General features: G+C 39.6%; 1 protein-coding gene across 1 annotated transcript; it reads right to left on the bottom strand.

The window, feature by feature from the left end:
* Positions 1-1,439: 1,439 nt before the first annotated feature.
* On the bottom strand, positions 1,440-21,113 carry KLF3 (Kruppel-like factor 3 (basic)). The gene is made up of 6 exons (XM_009079320.1): positions 21,072-21,113; positions 14,723-14,819; positions 7,221-7,716; positions 6,632-6,782; positions 3,113-3,273; positions 1,440-1,984 (listed from the first exon to the last, which is right to left on the bottom strand). The coding sequence occupies exons 2-6, from the start codon at positions 14,777-14,779 to the stop codon at positions 1,803-1,805; spliced, it is 1,047 nt and encodes a 348-aa protein (XP_009077568.1). The 5' UTR covers positions 14,780-14,819; positions 21,072-21,113; the 3' UTR covers positions 1,440-1,802.
* Positions 21,114-24,557: the final 3,444 nt, after the last annotated feature.

The raw sequence follows: 24,557 nt of genomic DNA, 5'->3' as shown, positions 1-24,557 counted from the left end.
CTATTCCTTAAATGAAATTGCTAGTTCCATATGCTCACATATAAGAGTTGCTAAACAGCTGGAACAATACTTTCTATTTCACAGCAGTTGCTGACAAGAGTGTTTTTCTACATTAGTACAGACTTCTTCTTCTCTAATTCCATGGGTATGTGGATATCAGCAGAACAGCTGGTACACTCCCATCACCCAGGGAAGGCTCTTTGCACTCACATTCTTGCATCTCCCAAGGTTGTTTGCTGTTGGGCTGATGTAGAAGCACAGCCTACCTGCTCCATAAGCTCAAATATACCCACCTGCAGATGGACACTCCACCTGCCTCCTCCTGCTGAGTTCTATGAAACTCTTCCTCCCCTCACACCACCACTGGCCAGTGGGATTTCCAAGAGAGAGGAAAATCTGACGTCAGTATGTTTAACTTGCAGAGAATGGTGTTTAACTTACATAGGGGAATGAAGGAAAACGCACTGGTGTGTGACAGGATAGAGAAACATATCCTGTTTCCTTGCAGTGCCACAAAGTGAGCCAGCTAATACAGACAGGAACCTTCCCTTCAGAGGGTTCCCAGGTGGGAACATTTCTAGGGTCAACTGCAGGTTGCTTGAATTTATTTTACCTATGGAGTTCTGTTTGCTAACAGACATGGGAGTTCAGACTTGCTGATGTCCTGTTTTAATGCAATAGACACATCCACAGGGAAGCTTTGTCTACCTACCATTGAAAGACTACCAGAGTCACAAGTGCTTCATATCTGATGCCATCTTCTCATCAAAATATCGTGGATTAATAATTTTGCACACTGTAATGTATTAAAGTGGCACTTAAAATAATACAGTTCAGAGCACTTTTGCCATGAGGACTGCTATTTTCTGAGGTACAGCAAAGAGAAAAAATTATTTAGAGGAAATGCAGGGGCATGATTGCAGGGGGATAGTCTGTATCCCTGAAATGAGATGCAGTAGGTTTCTGTGAGTGTCATTTAATGCCAAGTCACAGGAGAGTACCATGTGTGTGCCACCCATACACTTGCACAGAAACCACACAGTGTCACACAGGGTCTTCATTTAACAAACCCACCAGGGCATTATGCAATAAAAACAAGGGGATACACTGCACTATAATAGAGATGACAAATGACATTGGTTTAGATGCACAATATTGCGTATGGACCAATTCTTGCCAATTTTTCTTCTTGACTGGGGTAAATGATACTATGACTCACACTTTCTGTAAAGTAATTACACTGTTTAGATTTATTTCTTCAGTGTTACTGTTTGGGCAGAGAGGATTTCTAAATCAGGTGTCTTTCTAAAACTCTTGTATTAACCACATTGAAGAAATCAGCACAGTTGGGAGAGTCCATTCATTGCATTGTTGAGCATAAAATGAGAGTGTACCCCTTACAGGGCACATAAATAAAGTCTCTGGCAAGGACTAGCATCTTGGATATTCAGTAACATTTACTACTTTTATCAGTATATGCTGGGTTGATAATATGAAGAAACCAACAAAAGCTGTTAGTTTAACAAATTCCCTTATTCACAAATGGAATACATTAAACATACTGAATGTAGAAAGGGTTTGCTTAGCATCCCCAGGAGAAAAAAAAAAAAAAAAAAAGAAGTGTTCACATTCTTTAGGTCTGACCCGTGGCAAGGACATAGAAGGGTTAGATAACATCTGTTACTGACCATACGTAAGCTTTTAATGGTATAAACTCGGAGATCCAGACCAGCTGAATCCAAATTAAACTGCATGTGTAAAAAACAAACAAAAGTGTGACAGAAGTCAGGGACAGAAGACATTCAGACTAGCATGTGACGTTTTCTGTGCAGGGCAAGGTGGTCCGAACGCGAAAAGCTACGGTCACAGTCTGGGCACTGGAAGGGTTTGATCCCTGTGTGCTTGCGGAAATGCCGCGTCAGTTCATCAGAACGAGCAAACTTCCACGTGCATCCCTCCCACGTGCACTTGTATGGTTTTTCACCTGGAAAAGCAAACACAGAAATGAGGATTTAAGACACAAACACATCAGCTAAATATCTGAGATTTATTCTCTTGCCTTGTCGAATTTCAGCGAGTACTTCAATGCTTACTCAAAAAGCACCCGAACAGCACGAGGCTACAGAGTGCTCTGTGCTAGACACTGTGTAGTTGAAGTTAACAGACCAAAAAGTTGGTTCCTGCCACAACTTATTTTTTATTGTCTCTCTGTTCCTCTCTGTCATATTAGCACTTGTTTTGTCTCATCAATCCCAGGAGCGTGAAGGTTTAAGCATTTGTTCAAGTCTTTTCAAAACATATTCTAGACTAGCTGGGGGAAAGGACTGTGCTACCTTTCTTCTTGTGATTTCTGAAATTCAATGCAATATAAATAATTGGCACCACTGTCACAAGTGCCTCACCCTAAAATCTCTCTCAATCATTACTTTCTAATATATCATCCTCCTTCTTTAACACCACTGTGCTGCCCAACAGGTAAAGGGCTGGCTTGATGTAAAGCAGACATGAACTGGGCTCCATTTACCTAAAAATATCTTCTTATCTTTGTAAAAAACACTGGGTGTGTATATATACTCATTCAGCATGCCAAGATGAACATCTCTGTGGAGAACAGAGATGGGGACATGTTTACTGGAACACTCAGAAAAGAGCACTGCTGGACCAGTGGTTAGCATGTCCACAGAGCAGATGTGCTTGCAATTGGCACACAGACCAGACTGCTGCAAATGGGCTACACCCATGGAAGTCTCAGTCAAATTTCACAGTGACATCATAGGTGAGGCAGTGCAATTTGAATTGATTTGGTGTTTACAGGCTGTGCAAAATGAGTAATCTGAAAGCAACTGGACACAAAATGAGTGAAGAACCAGCGAATGTAAAGCACCCCAGCATACCCCATCAACCTGCTCTGGCTGACAGCCTCTTGTTGTGGGTTTTCCTGCTATGGCCTCTGTCTTTTGCTCAGCCTGTAATTATATCCAGCACAATGCCAGATCTAACTCCTGCTGTTTGTTATTTACACCTGTGGTCACCTGGCCATTAGCGGAAACAACAAGCTTAGCCTAATATTTTACCACAGATTGATGACAGAGAAGCATAGCAATGCTCAGACCTGTATGAGTTCTTCTGTGAGCTTTCAGATGGGAGCTTTTAGTGTAGACTTTGTTGCAGCCTTCATAATCACATCGATGTATTCTGCGTTTCCTTTGCGTGTCTGGAGATTCCACAGGTAAAGGTCTCTTTCCTGGCTGAACTATAACTGAAGGGTGATTCCTGCAAAGACAGATTGAATGTTAAAAATGAAAAACATTTAGCACAGCAAACCTCAGCTAGTATGATTCATAACAGAACCTTTTATTCACTAGCACTCTGTCTCTTGGCAGAAAGAACAACATTACATGCATGTCGAAAAATTCAACAGAGTTTAGCAAATTTTGTGTATTCTAGCAGTAATATTTTTAAATGTTTACTCACTTTGTGGCATGGTGTAGCCGTTTTTACCACTTCCTAGCTTTTTTTAAACTTGCAAAGGAAAAAAAAAATCCCTTAAAATTCTTGTTTTTCACTCAGAGTTCTCAAACTGGGTTCATACTCAACTTTTCTTGTTCACTGTTTTCCTTCAAATGTAACTAATGCACTCATAATTGGAAAAAGCCATTCCATATTATTCAAGAAATTGTATCTTTAGGGTTTCATGGCAGAACTCAGCCTTTATTGTTCCAGCCACTCCTTTTGAGTGTAATTAAGAATTTCCTGTTTGGTGCTGGCAGGAGGGTGCGGCGTCCCTGCACCACTGACGTCAATTCCTAAAAGTAGAGTTTAGCCTGTGTGGCACACCCACAGGATGTCTGAAGCTGTCCCTCCACCTTCACAAACATCGTTTTTTGCTTTCAAAGCCCACAGGTACAGTGCAGGTAAGACCTGTACTAATTACATATGGATTTCTGCAACAAACCAACCCACATGTCCAAACATATGAGCTTCTGAAAAAGTGTTGTTGACTGTCAGCGACACACCTACCGTAGAACTGGGGACAACCTTGATTCTTTCTTCCCCATCAATGTTAGGAAGGGCAGCAAGTATGCTTGTCAAAAAATGTATTGCATTTTTCAAGCTGTTAGCAGATCTGTACCAAAGCTTTTAATGTGTTTGTTTTTAGCTGAAACTCAGAATACAATGTGCAGACTTAGCATTCCTTGTTGCAAAAGCAGTTCCTCCATGCCACAGAAATGAGTTTTCTAGAACTCCTATCTTTTCTCAGTGACTGTACTTCACATTTCTTTACCAACTGGATTGGCACTTACTTAATATTTACCTCTGATTTTTGACACCGCCTTAACCATTTTTCAAAACTGCCACACCCTGACTATTGACAACATTCTGAGGCCCTGCCAGCCTCCTCTCCTCTAAAGGGAAAAGGAGACAAATTCTCAGTGCTTTTTCTACACACTCTTAGGCTGAAAATCATCACAAACATCACAGCACTAGGTTCTATTAGTTACTTGGACCAAGTTCCTTTAGGGCCCAGTTTTCAGATCACTGAATACTTACTTCTCTCAGCAAAATAAAGGGCATGTGCTAAAGACAGAAGATCTTGTGCATGGTTTAAGCAGAAAATTTTTTTCTAGTACTCCCCACAGCAGCAGGATGGGAATTACCAGTGTGGAAAAAGTTTAATTCCATTCTTAATTCTTTTATAGTTACAAGCTTGAAACTGGAAGCCAAATTCTCTTTCTTGTGTGGTTCTGTGATTGTTGAGTGATGTACTCTTCAAGCACACATTAAATCTAGCTAAAAATATTATAATGGCAGGAAATCCCAGGCGGTGATGTACATACTCTTAAATAAGCAAGGCAGGTTTCTAGCTTCCACAGGAACAGTTCTCCAAAGCAATGCTCAGTTTTAACACTGTTGCATACTGTGTTTTTAGAGAAGCTCTGGCTTAGGCTACCAAATAAACTTGGATTAAATCTCTGTCTGTGGGGGCTAGTCCTGGTAACATCTGGAAAAGGGGAGAAAAAGGGTATTGGCCATACGATGTTTGTGATGATTTTCAACCTAAGAGTGTGTAGAAAAAGCACTGAGAATTTGTCTCCTTTTCCCTTTAGAGGAGAGGAGGCTGGCAGGGCCTCAGAATGTTGTCAATAGTCAGGGTGTGGCAGTTTTGAAAAATGGTTAAGGCGGTGTCAAAAATCAGAGGTAAATATTAAGTAAGTGCCAATAATAAAAGCACAGCCTTAATTCTTCCATTCCCTCTTATACAACCAGATACAAATTCATGTAAGTCTACCCACTCAAGTGTCCCTCTTTGATAGAGAAAAGCATCTTCCAAAAATCATGTCACAATTTCAACAGCTCTTTCTCCTTTAACACAGACCACACTATGCTGACAGCATGAGTTAGACTTTAACACTTGTATGAAAATATGTTAATGAGGCTTCTTCTATTTGGTATGGGATTATTACTTTAAATTTCATTTTAGAAATAATTGCATAGTTACCTTGATTATCACATGTACCAAAAAGTACAGTCATCCCTAGACATGCCACCAACAAATGCCAAGAACTAACACTACAGCAAAATAAGTCACTTAAAAGTGAGATTGACAGTTTCTTATGCCCCTTCAATGTAGTTCAGGTGCCTGAATAGGGCATTTTGGCCTGTTGAAACCTATGAAAAATGCTAAAAATGATGCTGTTTAACTACAGCTCATAATGCAGAGATTGACAAAACTGGGAGACAACAGCTTTTTTTAAAAATAAAGGTTTAGGTCTCTCATCTTGTAAGTTGTGTGATTTCTCTAGGGTTTTTTTAATGATAGATATAAAATACCACTTATAAACGTGTTGTTGAGGATACAGCAGAATGTCAACTTGAAAGTGCTGGCATTAAGAATGAAGAACTACAGCTCTACAGGACAGCTGAAAAGCAATTCCAGCTGTTACACTGTGAGGAGAGGGTCTCCATGAACATAATGATCTGCATGGGCAAGCAGAGGAGATGCTTTGGAAACATGGACTACACAAATGGTTTTATTTGTAACAACACTACCTATAATGCCATACCAAATTTGATATTCTTTGCTCAGCGGATGGGTTTCCTGGGGAAACTGGACTCACTGGGAAATAATTAATGCAAATCACTAATGCAGGTGACAAGTCTGCTGAAGTCTCAGCCCTGGAGGAAGGGTGTGGTACCAGACAAGAACAGCACTTACTGGTTTGCTCTTGTTAAAGAGGCTGAACAAAGACACAGAGTAAACTGAACCATTTGCCTTTAAAGTATCTTTCCAGTTTGCTGCTGGTTTTACATGAGTAAGTTATCACTGCCTTACTGGGTGTCCTGATTTCAGTAAATTGCAAGGCTGGGACTAGCATCACTTCAGAAATGCATTATATAAATGGCAGATCTATGTGGTTGTGATCCATAAATGCTTATCAACTCCTGTATTGCTAAAGGGGGAGGGGGAAAGTTGAAATCACATTTCACAGTGGGAGAGAGGACAGTTCTCTATTTTATCACATGCTCTGAAGCACAGCAACAATCCTTCCCACTCCTCAAAACTGGGAACTGCTGCAAAGACCTGTTTTCCATTCTTCTGCCGATCTTGGGACTACTGTCGGCTACTTACTCTTGCAACATTACTTGTTGGGGAGACAATGAGGTCATCATTGGAGGTGACAACTGTTCAGGATAGAAGTCAGTCTTGGATGGTTCACTTCCTGGCTCTACTTTGATTGTTTTCTTCAGTGTAGGTTTCTCATAAGACTCAATGACAGGCACTGTATGGAGGAGGGTAGGAGAGGGAAGGCGACACATAAAAAATATGAAGAGTTATGGAAAAATATACATAAAAATCTATAGCTGAAACAAAAGAAATCCCCCAGTTCTATATTTAGTGCGACAATTTATACTAAATACAAAATCTTCCAGTTTTAGTCTATCTCCTTTTGAACTGGAGTTTGTTGAATTCAAACATTTCTATTAATTTTCATCAGTCCAACAATGTTACCAGTCCAGACCTCAGCAGATAAACAGCTTTATAAATTAGAATGGATTATAACCTTGGTAAGTTTGGCAAAATATTTACACAACAATTTCTGGAAAAATAGGAATTATGTTCCATTTCCTAAAATGCAAAAAATGCAGAAAAAAAAGTCCTTGGATATCGTGTTATTTCCCCAGGATGAGATGGCATAACAAACACCAACAACACCAACCTTGCATGCTACTTGGAGTTTCCATCTCATCTGCAAGAACTGTGGACACCATGATGGGCTGCTGGAGATGAGGAGCATACATGAAAGGAACTGGCTGGACCACAACAGGCTGTATAACTGGGAGTATTCCAGGGCTTCTCAGTCCATGGCGTGACAGAGCAGCAGCCATCACAGGTGGGATTGTTATTGGCATGGAAATGGGCTGCACTCCTGGGGGTGACGGTGTGAATTTACTGAGAGGTGAGCTGGGGGAGGACAGAGTCAATCCAGGGGAAGTTCTCCTATGCACAGTCTGAAATTTTAGTGGGGAAGGAGAACTTCCAGTTGAAGGTGGTGAGCTCCGTTTATTTACTGTTAGGTCTACTGGCTCCATCTGGATTCCATTTGACAGTCCTTCGGGGTTTGAGTAGAATTTACTGTGCAACATACTCGGCGTAGAATAAATGACGCTGTATTTGTTTGGCTTCATTTGGTCCATGTAATTGGATGGGTATGACTGTCAGGAGGAGTGGAAAAGAAAGAAAATCAAATAATAAATCAACACACATACAACATTACTGCTGAAAAGGAAAAGCACCTAATAAAACTGAGGTAAAATGAAAGTTTCAAGAAAGCACTTTAATGTACTTTCTAAATAAAAGTGAATTAAATAAAGCCTAAGATTTCACACAAAGGAAGTTATTCAAGTACTAATTCAGTACCTGTGTCAGAAGCAATGTAAAACTGATTATGAAAACAGATCTTTGAGGGTTATTCAACTATTTTCCTCCCTTGAAAATTCCTTGTCAGTTATTAAGCTGCACATCACTTAGCTGACCTGAGAAATTCATGGTGCTATGCCCAGCACATAACTATTCTGAGGATCATAAAATGAAGCAAGAGGGGAGTTAAATTTGGCTTAAAATTGCAAGTAATGGGCCTCAATCAACTGCTAAGATAGTTAGAAAACAATCATCACTAAAGCAAGAAGTTATGTATCTGAACCTTAGAATCAATAAAAAATACAAGGCTGAACTAAATAATGGGTGAGAAACTCAAAAGTGCACAAGGTAAATTCTAAACCTTCCTATACTTTTTTTTTTGAGATATAAAGTAGCTAACTAGCCACTGTGATTTTGGAAAATGAGTAAAAGGATAAACATTTGGTGTGCTGGAAGAATATTCCTGTTAGTGGTAGCTACCAGTCCTCATTACAATATGAACTCCAAAGCTAATCTTGACATATGTGATGATCTTCACATTTTAATAATAATTTTATGTACTATTATGTATTTTATTTATATAGTTTTTATAAACCAAGAAGTATGAAGTATTAACAGTCATTGCAGAATACAGTATTATTAAACAACTATCCAGACCAATTTTGCATTTAAAGAGAGTTGAAAACTGAGGTGGTTTACTAACAGCTAACTTGAAATGGAAACCAATGTGATGCTCTAACATAGCAGAGAGACATAGAAAATGCAGTCCAGATTTTTAGTCCTATTGTCAATTTTTGAAATAAAATGCTGTCTTTGGATTCTAAGTAAGTAAACCTTCATATTAAGATTGAGCAGTTTCACACTAGTATTAAAAAACCAATCAATTCTTTAGCACAAAAAATACTTTGGTAAGTGGGATTAAAAATCATGTTCAGAATGGCAGAAAGTGAAACAGATCCAAAGTATAAAATATATAAAATATACTGTATTGTTATGCAATCATTTCCATAACATTTCAATTTATTTTTTTTCCTGGGGTGAAAACTTCTAGCAATACATGTTCCTGGTTTCTTAGCTCTGTCTTCCCTGTGAGGGAGGAACAGTTAGTTCATTGTAAATGTCAATGTTAACTAAAACTATTTTTGCAAAATGACACAAATCTATTTTTCGTGTTTGCAGTTCCTGTTTCAAACAGTGAATTTAGAAAATCTTAAATTTTCCTTCTGCATTCATAGCACTGTGATAAAACAACAAAGCTGTGTCACCCATTCCATGAAATATTCAAATAAAGCAGCATGCACAATGGTGATTAATCTTCAAACAGTAAGTATTACATTAAAACCTCTGAAACTTAATATATTCTCTTTGCGACTATTCTCACAAGTTTAATCGATAAAAAATTAATCTTTAATGGTAATTGATTCCTTGGAATTTTATTAAAATGCCATTATTACAAGCAGTGCTGTCTGAAGACTTGCCAGCACTGCTGAGTCAAGCGATGAAATTATTATCACTCTATGTGATGAAGACCATTAAATATTGATAGAATTTAGTATTTCAGAGAATTTACTATCTATTAATTCTGATCAAGTTATGGGCACAGCCAAAAAAATCAAAACTTACACAGGTAAGAAACTTCAAGCACTTCTGTTAAAATAACTGGTTTTAGTTTACAGTACAAGTTCATTCAGTTTCAGCAAACTGAAAACATTCCATCACTAGGCATCAGCACATTTATAGTGCTGCAGGTTTGTCAGGGATGACCTAGGAACATGTCTTTGATTGCAAGAATGCTAGAAAGGAAGGAGCCTGTGCAATTTAAGTCTTAGGGAATGTTTTTGGTCAAGTCTATTAAAGAACAAAGCATCTCTAGCTGCAACCTTTCTGTATCAAGTTACCCTCTTTTCACTCTAACACCAAGTGTGTTTGTGTTGAAAAAATACCAAACTCTTAAAATGTTGCACAAAGAACTGTAAAGTAGAAAAGCTAAGTAAAACATTCATTTTAGACAAGCAAGAAATACTTTCCAAGCATTAGGAAGAAAAGAATGTTTTTAAGAAGTGATTGTTGTAGGAACTTGGTGTTTTACCCCATATGCCTTGCATTATCTTGCATAGAAGGTTTTCATTGTTGTATTTAAGATGGCACAGACTTGGCATCAGCTGTTTTTTCTGGCAGTTTGGGGAAGCTGAATCATTTTCCTATACTTTTCTTCCCTCTGTGTTTTTAATTGCTAAGTTTCTATCTGAACTGCAGATAAAGTTGTCATAGAAAAATGTGGTGTAACAAGTTATGTGCTTGGGGGGGAAAAAGGGTGAAAATGTTGAGATGGATGCTAGAACACAGAAAAGGAGAATATCTGCTGTCAAACAGACACACTAGTGGAAAACAGTTTTGCTTCCCTACCAAAGAAGCCTAGTGGACTAAGTCACACTCAGATCTATCCTGGCTCTGAAGTTAAGTTTCCTGTATCTTTTAGCACAGCAAAGTTTCAGTTTCTAGCTCCCTGGGACACAGCAATTGTCACTAGGTTGATAGGAACCACTGCTTCCAAATGTGGAGTTGCTTCTCCGGTATTTGCCAGCAAAGCAGACAGTAACCCGTGGGGAATATAGCATGGGAGAGTAAGAAAAACTTCACAGTCTCTGTAAATAGGAACCATTAACTACAGTAAACAAAAAAAAAGCTCAACTACCTCTGTTTACTTTTCTAAATGCCACCAAGGGCAGGAAGCAGGAGCACACTTCACAGCCTGAAAGAGCAGTCACCTGTCCTAGAATGTATGCAAAGTATTCTGGTGGAACAATGGAAAATTAGGTATCAATGCTCTGTTTGCCTAAAACATTTAGGATGGTATGTTTTCCTTGGATTTCTACAGTTAGAATTAACAGCATATGCAGGAGTTTGGTCTGACTTGGAATGAAAAAAACCCAACAAATTCTTACTTTCCTAAATTCTGCTTTCCTAAACATCCTTGTGCAGAACAGTATGTCACTACAGTAGACCACTACAATGATGCAAGGTTGTATTTCAACATACATCCCTTTACAGTCTTCTTCATCTAGCTCTTACATTTGATATCATCATTTTCCCTCTTTGGGCCTTACAAGACAATTCATTTACCTTTCTTTTCTGTTTGTCCATAATCAAACCCAGAGCACTGAAACTACACAAAAACTGGAAAATAAATCAAAGGAACTTCTAATCTTTTTGAAACATATCCCTGTGGTTCATACAATTAAAGCAATAAATCCCAAAGGAGAATCACCATGCTTTTCCTCTTGACAATCTGTCAAGCTTAAATTCTGCCCAAATATTCCACAAGCACAACCTGTCACTACTCAGAAGACTGCTGCTTCTACAAGGGGACGTTATCAAGCACTATTCTGAAATAATTTGCAAACTCTGCTATGCTGCCACAGTGAAACATCCTCTCTATTGTACAGATGAACAAAATTTTAAGCAATTCACCAAGTCTTTTATAAAATACACAACCCTATGATTTAACTTTAAAATTTAGCTACACTCTTGGAAAAACAGAAATTGGTGAAGAACCTGCTTACCTACTATTTGTTAAATCAATATCATGTAAGGGGATAAACAGGATTTAATACAAATAGTAGCTAATACATGAAAAAGCATTCTCACCATGGCATGTGTATTCCAGTACATTACTTAATACCTCAACTCCTCACACAGCACATAGCTATCTTTAGAAATGAGTGAAACAAGCAGTTTTGGGACTGATGGCAGGGTGTGACTGTGACAACAGATTGCATCTTCCCCCTCCCCACATCCCCTCTCCCTTGCAATTGTCTCTGATGGGCAATGTGATTTGCCCCAACATAAGAACACCATGTAGGGATTCAGGAGGAACTGTCTGGATGCTAAAATGACTGCATTATAGATAGGGGAGCTGTGAGGATTGCGACTGCCTTTGGTACACATCAACCAGCAAAAGGGTAAAAATGCTGCTGGAGACTGGGACAACTGGTCTCTCATGGTTATAGGCAGCTCCTGGGCAGGGAAACCTGCAGGGTACATCCAGAGCAAAGATGTGCCAAGATCCGGACACATACTGAGATCAAATCCTAAAGGAGCTCCATAGGTGCTTTGTTGCTTTGTAATTGTGCCTTCTGCAAGGCCAAAGGCTGTAAATCTGCACATTTCTAGCTGAACCTGCTTACATTATAACCCTTTAGACCTGCTTATATTATATACTGCATTAGCAATATTTAGATACTGCCTTAGCAATAAATCTAATCATGATCACCCACATAATCAATATCTTACTTCTCCTGCCTGATTGAGAATCTTCTCCCTACTACTCTCTGCCACACAGAGAAAAACTTTATTTCAATTCAAATAAAGATGGTAACACTTCAAAAAGCAACTTCACCAACAAGGAACTGGTATTTATCCAACTGTTAAAAAAGTCCTTGCAGCAAATGTTTAGGTAGGACTCCAATGACTTTGCCACTAGTTCGTTCAGAACTATTACAAGATGTGTTCAGTAATTCAATTCAATAAATGGCATGAACCATGGCAGAGTGATGAAATCCTGTGGGTGAGAGCTTCAGTCATCTGAGAAATATAGTTAATCCTTTCAGCCACACACCCTGAAATAAAGCGCTGTCCAAACCATACTTTGTTTCCTTCTCCCACTCCAACTAATGGGATGTTTTAAAGTGAGACTTTACACCCACAGACAGTGTATGTTCAGGTAAAAGGGTGAATAATTCCTAAGGGGCTTAATTTAATTTGGCCTCTAATGTTGCTATCAGAATGAAAGACACAAGACAAAAAAATCCTGATTTTAGATTTCTGAGTTATGTCAGCCCACAGCAGTATGCTTAGCACCTCCACAACACCACACTGCTTCTCTTTCATTCCACCTCTTCCAAAGGTAGTCAAGAAAACTAACTCAGTGGTTGCTAGTCTTTCCAGTGTTCTCTCCATATCACAATTCCACCCTTTGGACGTGTCTCCAGAGCAGTTCCTTCTGGGGCACTGCAGCAGCAGAGTTCCAAGGAAGCCACAAGACCAAGAAGAGCTGGGGAAGCCACATCCTTGAGGGTTTGGGGATAAACTACCTTTGTGTGTATAGAAGCTGAAAAATACACAGTCCTCAGCCATCAAGGAAACCAGAGTAGTGTCCAAGAGGGGAACCTCACTTGAAAAATGTCCTTTCCTCTGGACTTTCTGCTCTTTCTTTTCTGTCTTTTTTTCCCCATTATGCAATAACCAAAAGGAAAACATTCAGATTTGGTAAAATGCTCTGAGTAGTCTCTAATGGCTGGTTAGAGTCATCACACTGAGTTAAATGAACACTCCAGAGGTCTAATGCACGGCAGACACTACTATAAGGAGGATGTTGTATAGAATAAGCAACATTTGGAACTACAGTCTTGAAATGCACTTGACTCAGAAATGCTCTCTTGTTCTTCCCACTGCAGTTTTTCCTTCACCCGCTGGTCTGGGTAAGAATGCTCACTCCTCTTCTGGTAAGCCCATTGAGGGACCAACCCTGTCCATCTTGCAAAAGCACACAACTGTTTGGGGCATTTGTGTGTCCTGTGCATCACCCCAAGCCACTGCAGAACCTTCCTGGAGAGATGAAGGGAGATGTGCAGAAAAGATGGACCAAAAAACCAGTAATGACACCTCTTTTGTAAAAGTGGCCCATGTTCTGCTTCTGATGGATATCCATAGATAATCACAGGTAATCATCACTAATCCTAATAACTGTGATTAAAGTGACAGAATGGCCAATACTAAGGTCCTAATAACTGTGATTAAAGTGACAGACTGGCCAATACTAAGGTTCTTCCTTGACCCAAATATTGGAATTCGTCATGCTCACACTTTCAGTGATAATTATTTTTCTATCATTGCTTTCAAGTAAATAAACCCCACGAAAGTCAAATTGTGATTTTAAAATGCATATAACCTTAACTCCTAGAAAGTGTAATTAACAGCACTGAAGAAATCAAACTGCTTACAAATGCATTTCAATTTATGATGATTATTTTATATTTTAATCAAAGCAGGAAACAAACTTTTCACTGACAGATGCCATACAGAGCATGAGTTTAACACACTAAGTTATGTACACTGACTTCACCCTTTTAATTGATCAGCCTTCCTAGGGGTGTGGTTTCATGTTACCCTTCATCTGATGTTATTGCAGGCTACTGCTGAAAGGGGAGGTGCTTTTCCCTCCTGCTCCCCTCTGCCCAAACTGGCACACCTCTAATATTGAGCAGCTACACAGAATGAGTCAGATCAGCTTCCTGATCTCACTCAAAAATGAGTATTTCTGGTAGGTTAGCAATTCTGACTATTCAGTGAGCTGATCCAAAGGTGCCAAATCACTCTTTGGCCACACAATTGCTTCAGTCACCCAAAAGAGACAAAGCTGGCAAGGAGGGAAGCAAAGCCTGCACTTTCCCTTGCAGCAGGAGCCTGCAGTTGATTAGGTGAAGTACACATGAAACTGCTTCCCAAGGCAATACATCCCTAGGCAGCAGCTGAAGAGTACTTGGATGTTCTCTGTTCTGGGGATGGGAGCAACAGCAACAGTTCCCATTCCCAGAGCAAATCTGATAGGTCATTTATAAGACAATAAAATGAACTCCAGAAAATGTTTTCCTCAAATGTGAATCTGATTGCCCTGAGAGCAAAATATAGCTTCACAGGCTTTCCTAAGCTAGTCCAAAGCTTAATGACATCTTAATATGAATTTAAAGGTGGAAATACTTCAGAGTCATCACAAGAGTTAATGTGTTTTAAAAGTCTTACCACTGAAACAGGCTCCATGACTTCTTGCTTGATAGGGACTGGGTCAAACATGAGCATCTTTTTTATTGACCTGTTCTGATGCCTCTGATGTCCTGGCCTGCAGGGGAAAGACAAGGTGTTAGAAAGCCACACAAAATACCCTAATCAACTTTCTGAATTGCAAAGAACTTACTATTTTGTCAGATTAATGAGAATATTTATCTATCTCTAACAGATTCTTAAATATGTCAGTGTTTAAACACATCACAGTTTAGACTAGGAACTTCTCATCAGCATTACAACTTCAGAATAATCTTGTTTATACAAGTGAACTGATTCTGGAGGGGATGTCTCTTTTCGAAGAGTCCTAATAGAAACATTGAACAGTCACATACAGTGACACTGGTATCAATGCAAAGAAAAAAAATATATAAAAATCCAGGACTAATCCAGACTACATTCAACATGCTGCAATGACTTAATATAAAAATTGCATCAGTTATTTCCTTGACATAATTGATTTACTGACAATTCAACAACTATTTGTGTTAACTATGAAAAAAAAAATCACTTTAAAAAATCTGATTTCCATGCAGCTTCAGTTGTTTTCTTTTCCGATGCTCAGCTTTACTTGTCCAATCTCAAACTGCCTGAAATAAAAACTATTTAGCATACAGCATGTCATAACTATCAAACTAGACATCTGCCATGGCCAACTTGGAAAGATGCTGTGAAGAAAAGGAGAAGCATCATCTGGGCAAAGCCACAAGGATACAGAGTAAAAACCAAAGGAAGCAAAGGAAAGTTGTTCACAATGATATCTAGATGTTGGCAAGCTGTTTATAAATCACTGGAGGTTATACATACAGGAGCAAGTTCTGACCATATAGTGTAAATTCACAGCCCTGCCTGGAAGTGGTGTGACCTCTATTAAGATGCGAGGACAAAAGTAAATGAGACTCATTCAGTGTTGGCCAGTAGATGGCACTGGGAAGAAGGGAATGCAGCCAGACTCCACCGTCCAGGCAATTCACCCACAGCCTGAAGGAAGGATCACCAACAGATTGGTAGCTGTGGCTGGAAAATTCTCCCAGAAATGTAAATGAAAAGTTTAACATGTACCTGCTCAAATTAAAACAATTCTAATGACCCTACACTAATGAACAATCTTGTAATTAACTATCATGTGTGTTTATAGATTAAAATTTGTTATGACCCTCCAGAAAGAGGAGGCATGAGTTGTAACAAGTCTACCATTAATTATTCAGGTATATGAATAAAGTTTAAAGACTTATGCAGATATATTATATCCATTTTGAATAATGGAAACAAACAAGGAGCAAAAGTAAATTAAAGTATCTTCATAATTCTTCTTACAAAAGCGAAAGGCCTGACAAAAGCAAATCACAAACCCAAAGTGAAACAAATTAAGCAGCTCAATGTATTTCCAGTTTAAACTTACTATGTAGTTTTAGCTTAGGAGCAGTTGTGTAAGATGGCACTATTAATTAAAGTGTGATAATTTCATAAATACTAGGAGCAGTTGTGTAAGATGGCACTATTTATTAAAGTGTGATAATTTCTTAAGTACCTTAAGTATGTTTGTGAGAAGGTTATTAAGTACACTATTCTTTCTTTGAATGTTTCTCTCTTAGATAACCATTATCTGGTTATCCTTTTCAGGTTCTTAACATTTCACATAAGTAGAACTAACGTTTCAGAAAATGTCTTTCCAGAAATGTATCCAGGTATCTATGCACCACTCAGGCTCCCACACAGAAAGATGAGTTTGTTCTAAGTAAACACAGTGATGCACATTGTTTCTGTCCTTTTTGCAATTTTAGAATTGGATTTTCTTCAGTTTAAGAGTTACTCCTTTTCACCTTTTACTCCAAGAAAGCATGTGAAAAGACACTTGATACAAGTTTCACATGTCAAGCTACACATTTGAGTGCTTCCTGAGGGCTCTAAATTACTGTGTAGGAATCAGTCTGATAGAGACAACAGAAGGTACACTGCACTGAATAAAAGTGAAAAGTAATTCTCAATCTTTCTCATGTGCAGCCATCTAAGAACAACAAAGGAAGACAATACTTTTATTGCTGCATTGTAGTATAGAACTAGGATGTTATTCTTAGCAGGTTTTTCCCCCCATTTGATAGTGACTGGAAAACAATTTTCAAGAAATTAATTAATATGTAAGGCTTGGTCCTGTCAATCCAGGATTGCCACAGAGTCAATATCAACCAGCTCTGGATCCACCATTTAAAATCTGTCTCAAAAGGACATGTTCCTAGGGCTGCAAATAAACTCACAAGACAATGCTCTTTGTATTTAAAAATAACACTCCAAATTGATATCTTAGACCACAGTCACAAGCAGATACATGCATGTACACACACACAGATAGAGCATGTTACTTCTACTGAGAAGTTTCTCCTGGTGCATTTGTACAATCATTCCCACTAACTCAAATACTCCCGACTGCTCTCCTAAACATTTGAGAAGGGGCAATAGGGAAGGTAAACAGTCTTATCTGTTTCTATTACAGAGGAATGAAAAACAGTTGGGTTCTACTTTACACACTGATTTCAGAATGTACTTGTTTGAAAGCAAGTTGTTTAGTATATACAACTAATCTGTGGGAAATCAAAACACTATCTCTCATTCCTGAGGTGCTCTGGAAAAAATGGTGAGGTGACAACAATATATTCCTATTAAGTCCATTAGAAAATAAGGGCCTTTGTCTTCCACTTTATTAGATAAACTATCTTGCATTAAAGGGTTTTCTCATGTGGGGTAAAAGGATTTAAAACGCGTGTAATCTGAAACTAAATAATTAACTGCACTCCAGTAGGCAAACATTCCACCCTCTCTTTTTTTTTTTGCTTTCCCTCTTTTTTTTTTTTTTCTGCTAACAAGTCACCCAGTTTTACTTTCTTGCCTCCTCCCATTCACTCCACCCTGTGGATCTCTGCCAAGTCAGTCCAACTTGTCCAAACAGGACACGGCTCTTGATAAGATTTCGCTCACGCCCTGTACTTCAGAAAGACAAATGAAGCAACTGGTTTTTGTATGCAAATAAGGGCAGGTGCAAGGTAAAGTCCAGGCAAAGTCCCTCAGTGTTTTCCTATCTGAAGTCCAGTGAAGACAGCAAACTAGAAAGAACACAAACTCTGTCCTTATCCAATATACAGCAAGGTACCCATTCCAGAAGAGAAGTTCATTACCCTTAAAACTCATCACCTTGTCAGGACTGAAGACTTCTCGATATTAACTTCCTGACAGGTGCATGGTTTATTGTTTCTGAGACATAATTAAGAGTAAATGAAAGCTTAAAGGTACTTAATGTCTATTCTGACAATAAGGGATTGTATGGATTATTTACCCTGGATGGAACATGCAAAGTGGTTCAAGAATGCACCCAGACTACACATTTGCACTGCAGAGCAGCTGGAAAAGAGCAACTGCATTGCAGCTACTCCCAGCAGCTCTGCACATCTACCTTCAAGGTCCACCAGCTCTGCAGACCTGTTATGAAAGGAAAGGGTGGGGCAGAGGGCCAGTTTTGACTGTGCACATCCAACAACAAAGCTTCCTTCCAACATAGAGCCTCTGCTCTCATTAAATACCTGGCAGAGCAGTCAGTGACCTGACTCTTAATGCAGACAGGGTGGTGACCATAAATTCTGCCTCTCTTCATGCAGCCTGAAAGCACATATGGGGTTTGCTTCCTCAATCTTTGTGCCTGGGGGAAGCAAAGAAATGTTGCCCCATGGTGCAGTGAGGCTTTGTCTAGAAGCTTTGAGGTATGATTGTTATTTTGGGTATAATTGCAGAATAATATAATGATATCTACTTAATTAGCACTGCATGAGTGCCTTCTGCAAAGACACTGCAGCTCTTGCAGCACTGTTGGTATCTAGCAGCCAGTGCTAAGTCATGTGGCCAAAGTTCTTCAGTCCAAGCCCTTAGGGATTCAGGCTCTGAAACTTAAGACTTCTTCTGTGAGCCTTGAATCAAACTTCCCCTCATAGTAAGGAGAAGTAGTAGTATCAGAAGACTCTCCACCGATGAAATCTGAAAGGGTAGGGAGGTTTTCCAAACTCAGGTGAAAAGTCATCTTCAGTGGAATCTTGAGAGAAAAAAAATGGTTTCTGAGACCAGGATTCCCTGGGAAAGGTACAAGAAGTGTTTCCCAGAGCTAGTAACAAGATGTGTTTGCACTTACTGCATCAGTTGCTCATGAAGACCTGAGTCAGCAAAAAAGTAGTTCTAAAGTTCCATTAACTTTAATGGGAAGTAAGCAACTGCTTAACTGCACTGGACCCCAAAATAGCAGCAGGCAAAGGAACTCTCCAGCTCAGCACAGCAGTCAGACACAGCCAAAGCAAGCAAGAGCAGAGGAAGGAACAAAGGTCCAGACATGGCGACAGGAGCAGTCAGCCCATGAAGAACATACCAGAGGGGAGAATCATGAAACCAAAAAAATGTTTCACTAAACTGCAGCCTTCTGTGTTTTTTTATTCATGGGATTTCCATGGGGAAACAGTAATAACTGTTGAAAAAGTTAGGGTATTGTGTAAAAGATAAAGGTACCTAGGCAAAAGAATTCTCCTTGAAGTTTCATTGATAGGCATGGAGAGAAAGAGCATTTCTATAGGATTCTGTAATTTAGTATTTCAAACTTTTTGCTTTTCAGCAAGGACTTGAAAATCTTACACCTTCTTCCTTTCAGGTGTGCAAGCAGGCTGAAAAAACCCTGTGGTTCTGCACAACTTGTGCATCATAACTTTGCTCGCGTCACCTTGTTTGACCTAGAACTGCTTTGACATAATCATTTATCACCTGTGTAGCAAACTAATCGGTATGTCCATTAAATTTGTGATAATACTGTTGCAGGTTCTTTGAAGACACATGCCTGGAAATGGCCTTCTTGCATGTAAAACTTTTGGGCAATAAAGTTCTTGAAGTGCTCGTTAAGAAAATGTCTTCTTCACCAAGGAATAATGAAGCCCATGGAAACCCTGTTCAATCTACAGTCCTATATTTACTGAACCTAAGAGAAGGAGAAAGAAAAGCTCTTGAGGCACCTCCATTAGACAATATTCTCCCTTATCAGGGCAGACTGCTGTCTGGTTTCCTGTCTCAAGCTACTTCTTAGAAGGAGAAACAGTCTAGTAAGGATAAAAGATCAGACTTCTGAAAACAAGTGAAGTATGTGGAATGGTATGATAATCTTTCCCTTCCAAACTGAACTTTGTTTTTTTGTTGTGCTTTTCTAAGAGGTTAAAGATAATTTAAAAGGAGAAATAGTACTCATTTCATTATGAGGGAAGAATGACAGAAAATACTGTTCTCTTATGTCAAGGGTTCTGCTATTCAGGAAACCTATGAAAAGGAGATTCAACATTTACTACAGTAGGGGAAAGAAGAAAAAAAATCTAATCCTAGAGAAAGGGGTGTAAGTTTATGAAAAACAGCTTAAATGATTAATTTGAATGAGGATCTGAATACAGGGCAAATGTCAATGAACTTCTATGTACCTATGGAAATGGGGAAAAATAAAGAAACAACCAGGGAAAAGAGCTGGATAGTGCAGTGGGTAAAAATGTGACAGTGATCAAAGTGGCTTAGACCCTTTTAATGTGGAAAGCCTGTCATGCCTTCATGGATCAAGTTAGTTTGTTGGTAACAGACACTGACTGCATGATAGGCAGACCACGAATTTGGTTGGGGTTTTTTTTCCGTTCTGACTTAGTTTACTATTAAAAACCTGTTAGAGCTTTGCCTTTCCATTTGGCTGATCTACACTTACACTTCCTTCCCCTGGGAGATATCACCTACGGCGACAAAACCCTCAAAGAAAGCTTTGGCACCAAGTGAATGCTCAACAGGGAAGGGTTAAACCTCTCCTAAAACCAGCTCTGCCAAACTTCATATTCTGGATTGGAAGCAACTAGCCTCGGAATGAAAACACAAAGCTTGAATGCTGACAGCATAAAAGAACTCTAAAAGACCTCCTGTTAGCAGTGTTAATTAATATTTAAAAGTTGGTTTACAAAACTATTATAATTTTAACCTCAGTCACTTATTTTGTAGAACTTCTGGCTACAAAAAGGTGTGAACCACGAAATTTACTGCATTTATTATACACCAGTTTCCAATACTAAACACAGTTAAATGCAACTCTTTTCCTCTGCCACTGGAAAAAAAGATTAAATGTTTGAAATCTTGTGCAAATTAACAGAACGAGTATTAAGATATTTCACCGTGATAAACTCATCCATGGTGTTACAAAGTGAACAGAAAGGCAAAAAAGTAAAACCAATTCAGAGCAACAAATTAAAGTCATCAACAAACAACTTACCAAAACTGTCTGGCGAAATACTTCTTGTTATCTGGATTTCTGAACAGACAAGAAACAGTTTGATGTAAGTATGTGTACATAATTCAATAACGATTATTTTTCACATACAATTAAGCCCTCAAAGAAGAAGTTTAAAGTGTCTATTTCAGATACTTCTTGAAAGATACCTGCAATGAACACAGCTAACTTCTAGCATCCGGAAGAGCAACAGCAGGAACTAAAAGATTACTTTAAAAATGATTGAAATAAATTGTAAAAAAGAGTAAAATCAAAGGCTGGAAGTATTTCTGTGTGTACAGAAACCATGCATATCCCAGCCCACAAGTGACAGAGAAGAATAAACACTCCATCCTGCATTTTCACACAGGGCCTGATTCAAAGCACACTGAAGCTAATGCAAGTCTTTCTCTTGATTTCAATGTGCTCTGGCTTGGGTCCTTCAGCTCTTCTTCTGTCAGCTCCAATGCAACAAAGATTCATATTTTTCTGAATTCCCTCTCGATGTTTCACTGTGCCTGCCTGCAACAGGGTGAGGGGAAAAGATAAATACAAAACCAGGAGTAACAAAATCGGTTTTATGCCTGCTAAAATGCAAAATGTGGGACAGCAGTACCTATCAACGCCAAAGAAAAGTTAGCCAGCAGTGCTTCATTTTCTGCATTACATCTGGAATACAATGTAGCTTGTCTAAGAAGAAAATATCTGTTCCTTTTGAGATCAGCAAATACGAAGTGCTAATGGGGGGGTCATTTACATTGGGTAAGGGCAGAGGCCAAAACCCTCTTTACAAGCATGAGCCTACAGATGTGGATTTTCTTCTTACTCATACTCTTTATACACCAGTGTAACTCTGTGACTTTAATGGAGCTATTCCAGATCAGCTGATGAGCAAGCGAGAGCAGAAAACTGGCTCACAGCTTTCTGGAGACTTGGGTTCAAGCTTTCAGCGAACAGAGCAAAGCTCTCCAGTTCACCCCCAGAACTCCGCGTGCGTTAAAGGTTAACTTGGAAGCCTCGTTATGACATAACACAGGCATCTTAAGCAATCCTGAGTGTGTAGAGACATGATAACTCATCGGGTGGGGATTGGGAGTTGAGGGGCAGCGACAAGGGGCCTGGATGAGGCTACCGAACTGCCAGAAAACAGCCTGAAACAGGAAAGAGCACCACATATGCCACTTGGAATGTGTGACGCAAACCCCAGCCTTGAAACAAAGAACAGGAAACAGCTCTGCTGGCTGCGCTGGGGAGAAAGCACAGAGAAACATTTAGGCGGCCCTCCCTGACCCTATATTCATGAGCAGCTGGAGTCTTTTAAAACAACAACAGTGGGTGGAGGTGTTTGTTCATGGGGTGTGAATAAAAACACTGTCCTTATGCAGGGGACCTGCCCTATTTACAAACAGGCTCCCTTAACATGAGCGAGCAGGAGATTTTTAGACACCACAGGTCATGAGGATTAGCTGAAGCCTTCCCTTGGACCAGCTGGTTTATTACTGTATTTACAGAATGCCAGTAGCTAAACAGAGCTATGGCTTCATGACATCAAAGAGGCAGCGACCAGCCTGACAGTAAGCACCTTCTCCACAGACAGAGCTGGGGGATGAGACCATTGCAGGAGGGATTTCTAAAGCTTGGGGCTGCTCCTAGACAGTGTCTCACACTTGCTCTGTACTGCTCAATAGCTGAGGACCAATGTCACTCAGCACACCCAAGAATATTTTTCTAAGCCATCACATGCTTAACCTTCTGTATCCCTGATTCATATGCACTCAGACTTCAAGACCTGATTTTCCACATATGTAATACCTTTAAAGCACCCAAATATACAGCTGAGTAAATGAAATAAGCTGACAACATGAGGCAGAGGAATGGTACCTCTTGTCTAGATGCCATGCAGTAGAGTAACTTCAACATTTGTTTTCCTTCAAAACCATAGTTTCAAATACTCTCTTGTCTTACATACTTTGCACTGGTTATTTATATACCATGGGTGGGACATTTAATATTATCTAACGTGAGAACGTGTTAGGGCAAATTACATGGACGAGTACCACAGTAGCACTAATCAATGCCGTGCGGTTTCAAGGCTGGAGTTTGATAAGACACAAGGTGACACCTGCCAGGTACAGCACTGACACAGCAGTGTGTGGGTGTAGGTTTTATGGCCATAGTATCAGTTCCTTACATTCTTCATACAGAGTATCTGGAAATATAAGTAATTTGGTGCTTGTCTAACTCCCGTCTCTATTATCTCTGAGCCTTCAACTAATCTCCCTCACATTTACATCATTATTTGTCTGAAGACTTTTGCTGTTGGCTAAGCAGGTGTTGCCTAGGTCAAATCCTCACAGTATCTAAGGTTTCCCTTGCAGTTCTACTGCTTGGAAGAACTTCTGCTCAGATTCTCAGGGAAGGGAGAGAGTATTTAGTATCCTTCCCCACTCTGCCCTCCTTGTCCTTAACCCCCGAATCCCTTCTGGTCTGTAACAATTACTATAACAGGACATCCGGGGAAAAAAAAAAAAATAAATATTTGCCTGCTTGTGGAAAACAAGAAAGGCCACTCGTTAACCCCCGAATCCCTTCTGGTCTGTAGCAATTACTATAACAGGACATCCGGGGGAAAAAAAAAATATAAATATTTGCCTGCTTGTGGAAAAACAAGAAAGGCCACTCATCAGTTTCAGGTTTTTTGTATTTTGATACTAGACAACATATTCTCAAAAACACAAAAGGAAAGTTAGCTTGAAATAAGCATCTTCTGGGTCAGGCAGGATTATCAAATCCAGATGTAATTCCCTTCACACAAGAACCAGCTCCAAGACAGTGTTATCTTGAAAGTGTTCTGTGGAAAAGTCACTAGTGAGCAGCCACGTAATCCTTTGTTTTCAATACAGGTAATGGACATTTATGGACATTAGTTTAAATAATGTCCAGTCTTTAGAGGACTCCTATCAGCCACCCAAATCCAGCTTCTCCCAACTATAGAACATTCAGAGTTCAGTTCCACAAATAGTGACACTTTCTGAATTTTCCAAGGTAAGGAAGCACACAAAGCAAAGTAGTCAGAGCAGGTACAGTATCCGAACCACAAGGGAAGTGCACAAAACAACTTTCATGCATTTTTTTTATGTAACTCTTGAACGACCACTTGAGCTACCGATCGAGGTCTTTCTCCAAACCGCCGCTGAGGTGCTGTGATCTCCCAGCTCGAGTTGCTGAGCCTTCCTTTTCCAGGGCTCCCCTAGCTGTGCCAGGCACTCACCTGACACCGGCCCAAAGCAAATAACTCCGATTCCCATCTCGGTTAAAAACAAACAAACCCCCAACAAACGGCATTCAGCTAAGGGAAGGGAATTACGTTAGGTTATTTCTAACTCCACACTTCCCTGCCGTGCTGTCCCACGCTCTACCCTCCTTCACCCGCACGGCCAAGATCAGGTGCCAATACGAGGGGAAGGTTTCTGGAGCCGAGCTCAGGGA

This window comes from Acanthisitta chloris, unplaced genomic scaffold (genome assembly GCF_000695815.1).
Source record: "Acanthisitta chloris isolate BGI_N310 unplaced genomic scaffold, ASM69581v1 scaffold14137, whole genome shotgun sequence".
In the NCBI taxonomy this organism is placed as follows: Eukaryota; Metazoa; Chordata; class Aves; order Passeriformes; family Acanthisittidae; genus Acanthisitta; species Acanthisitta chloris.
Note: the sequence above shows the minus strand (reverse complement) of the source record. Positions and strands in the feature narration are given on the sequence as shown.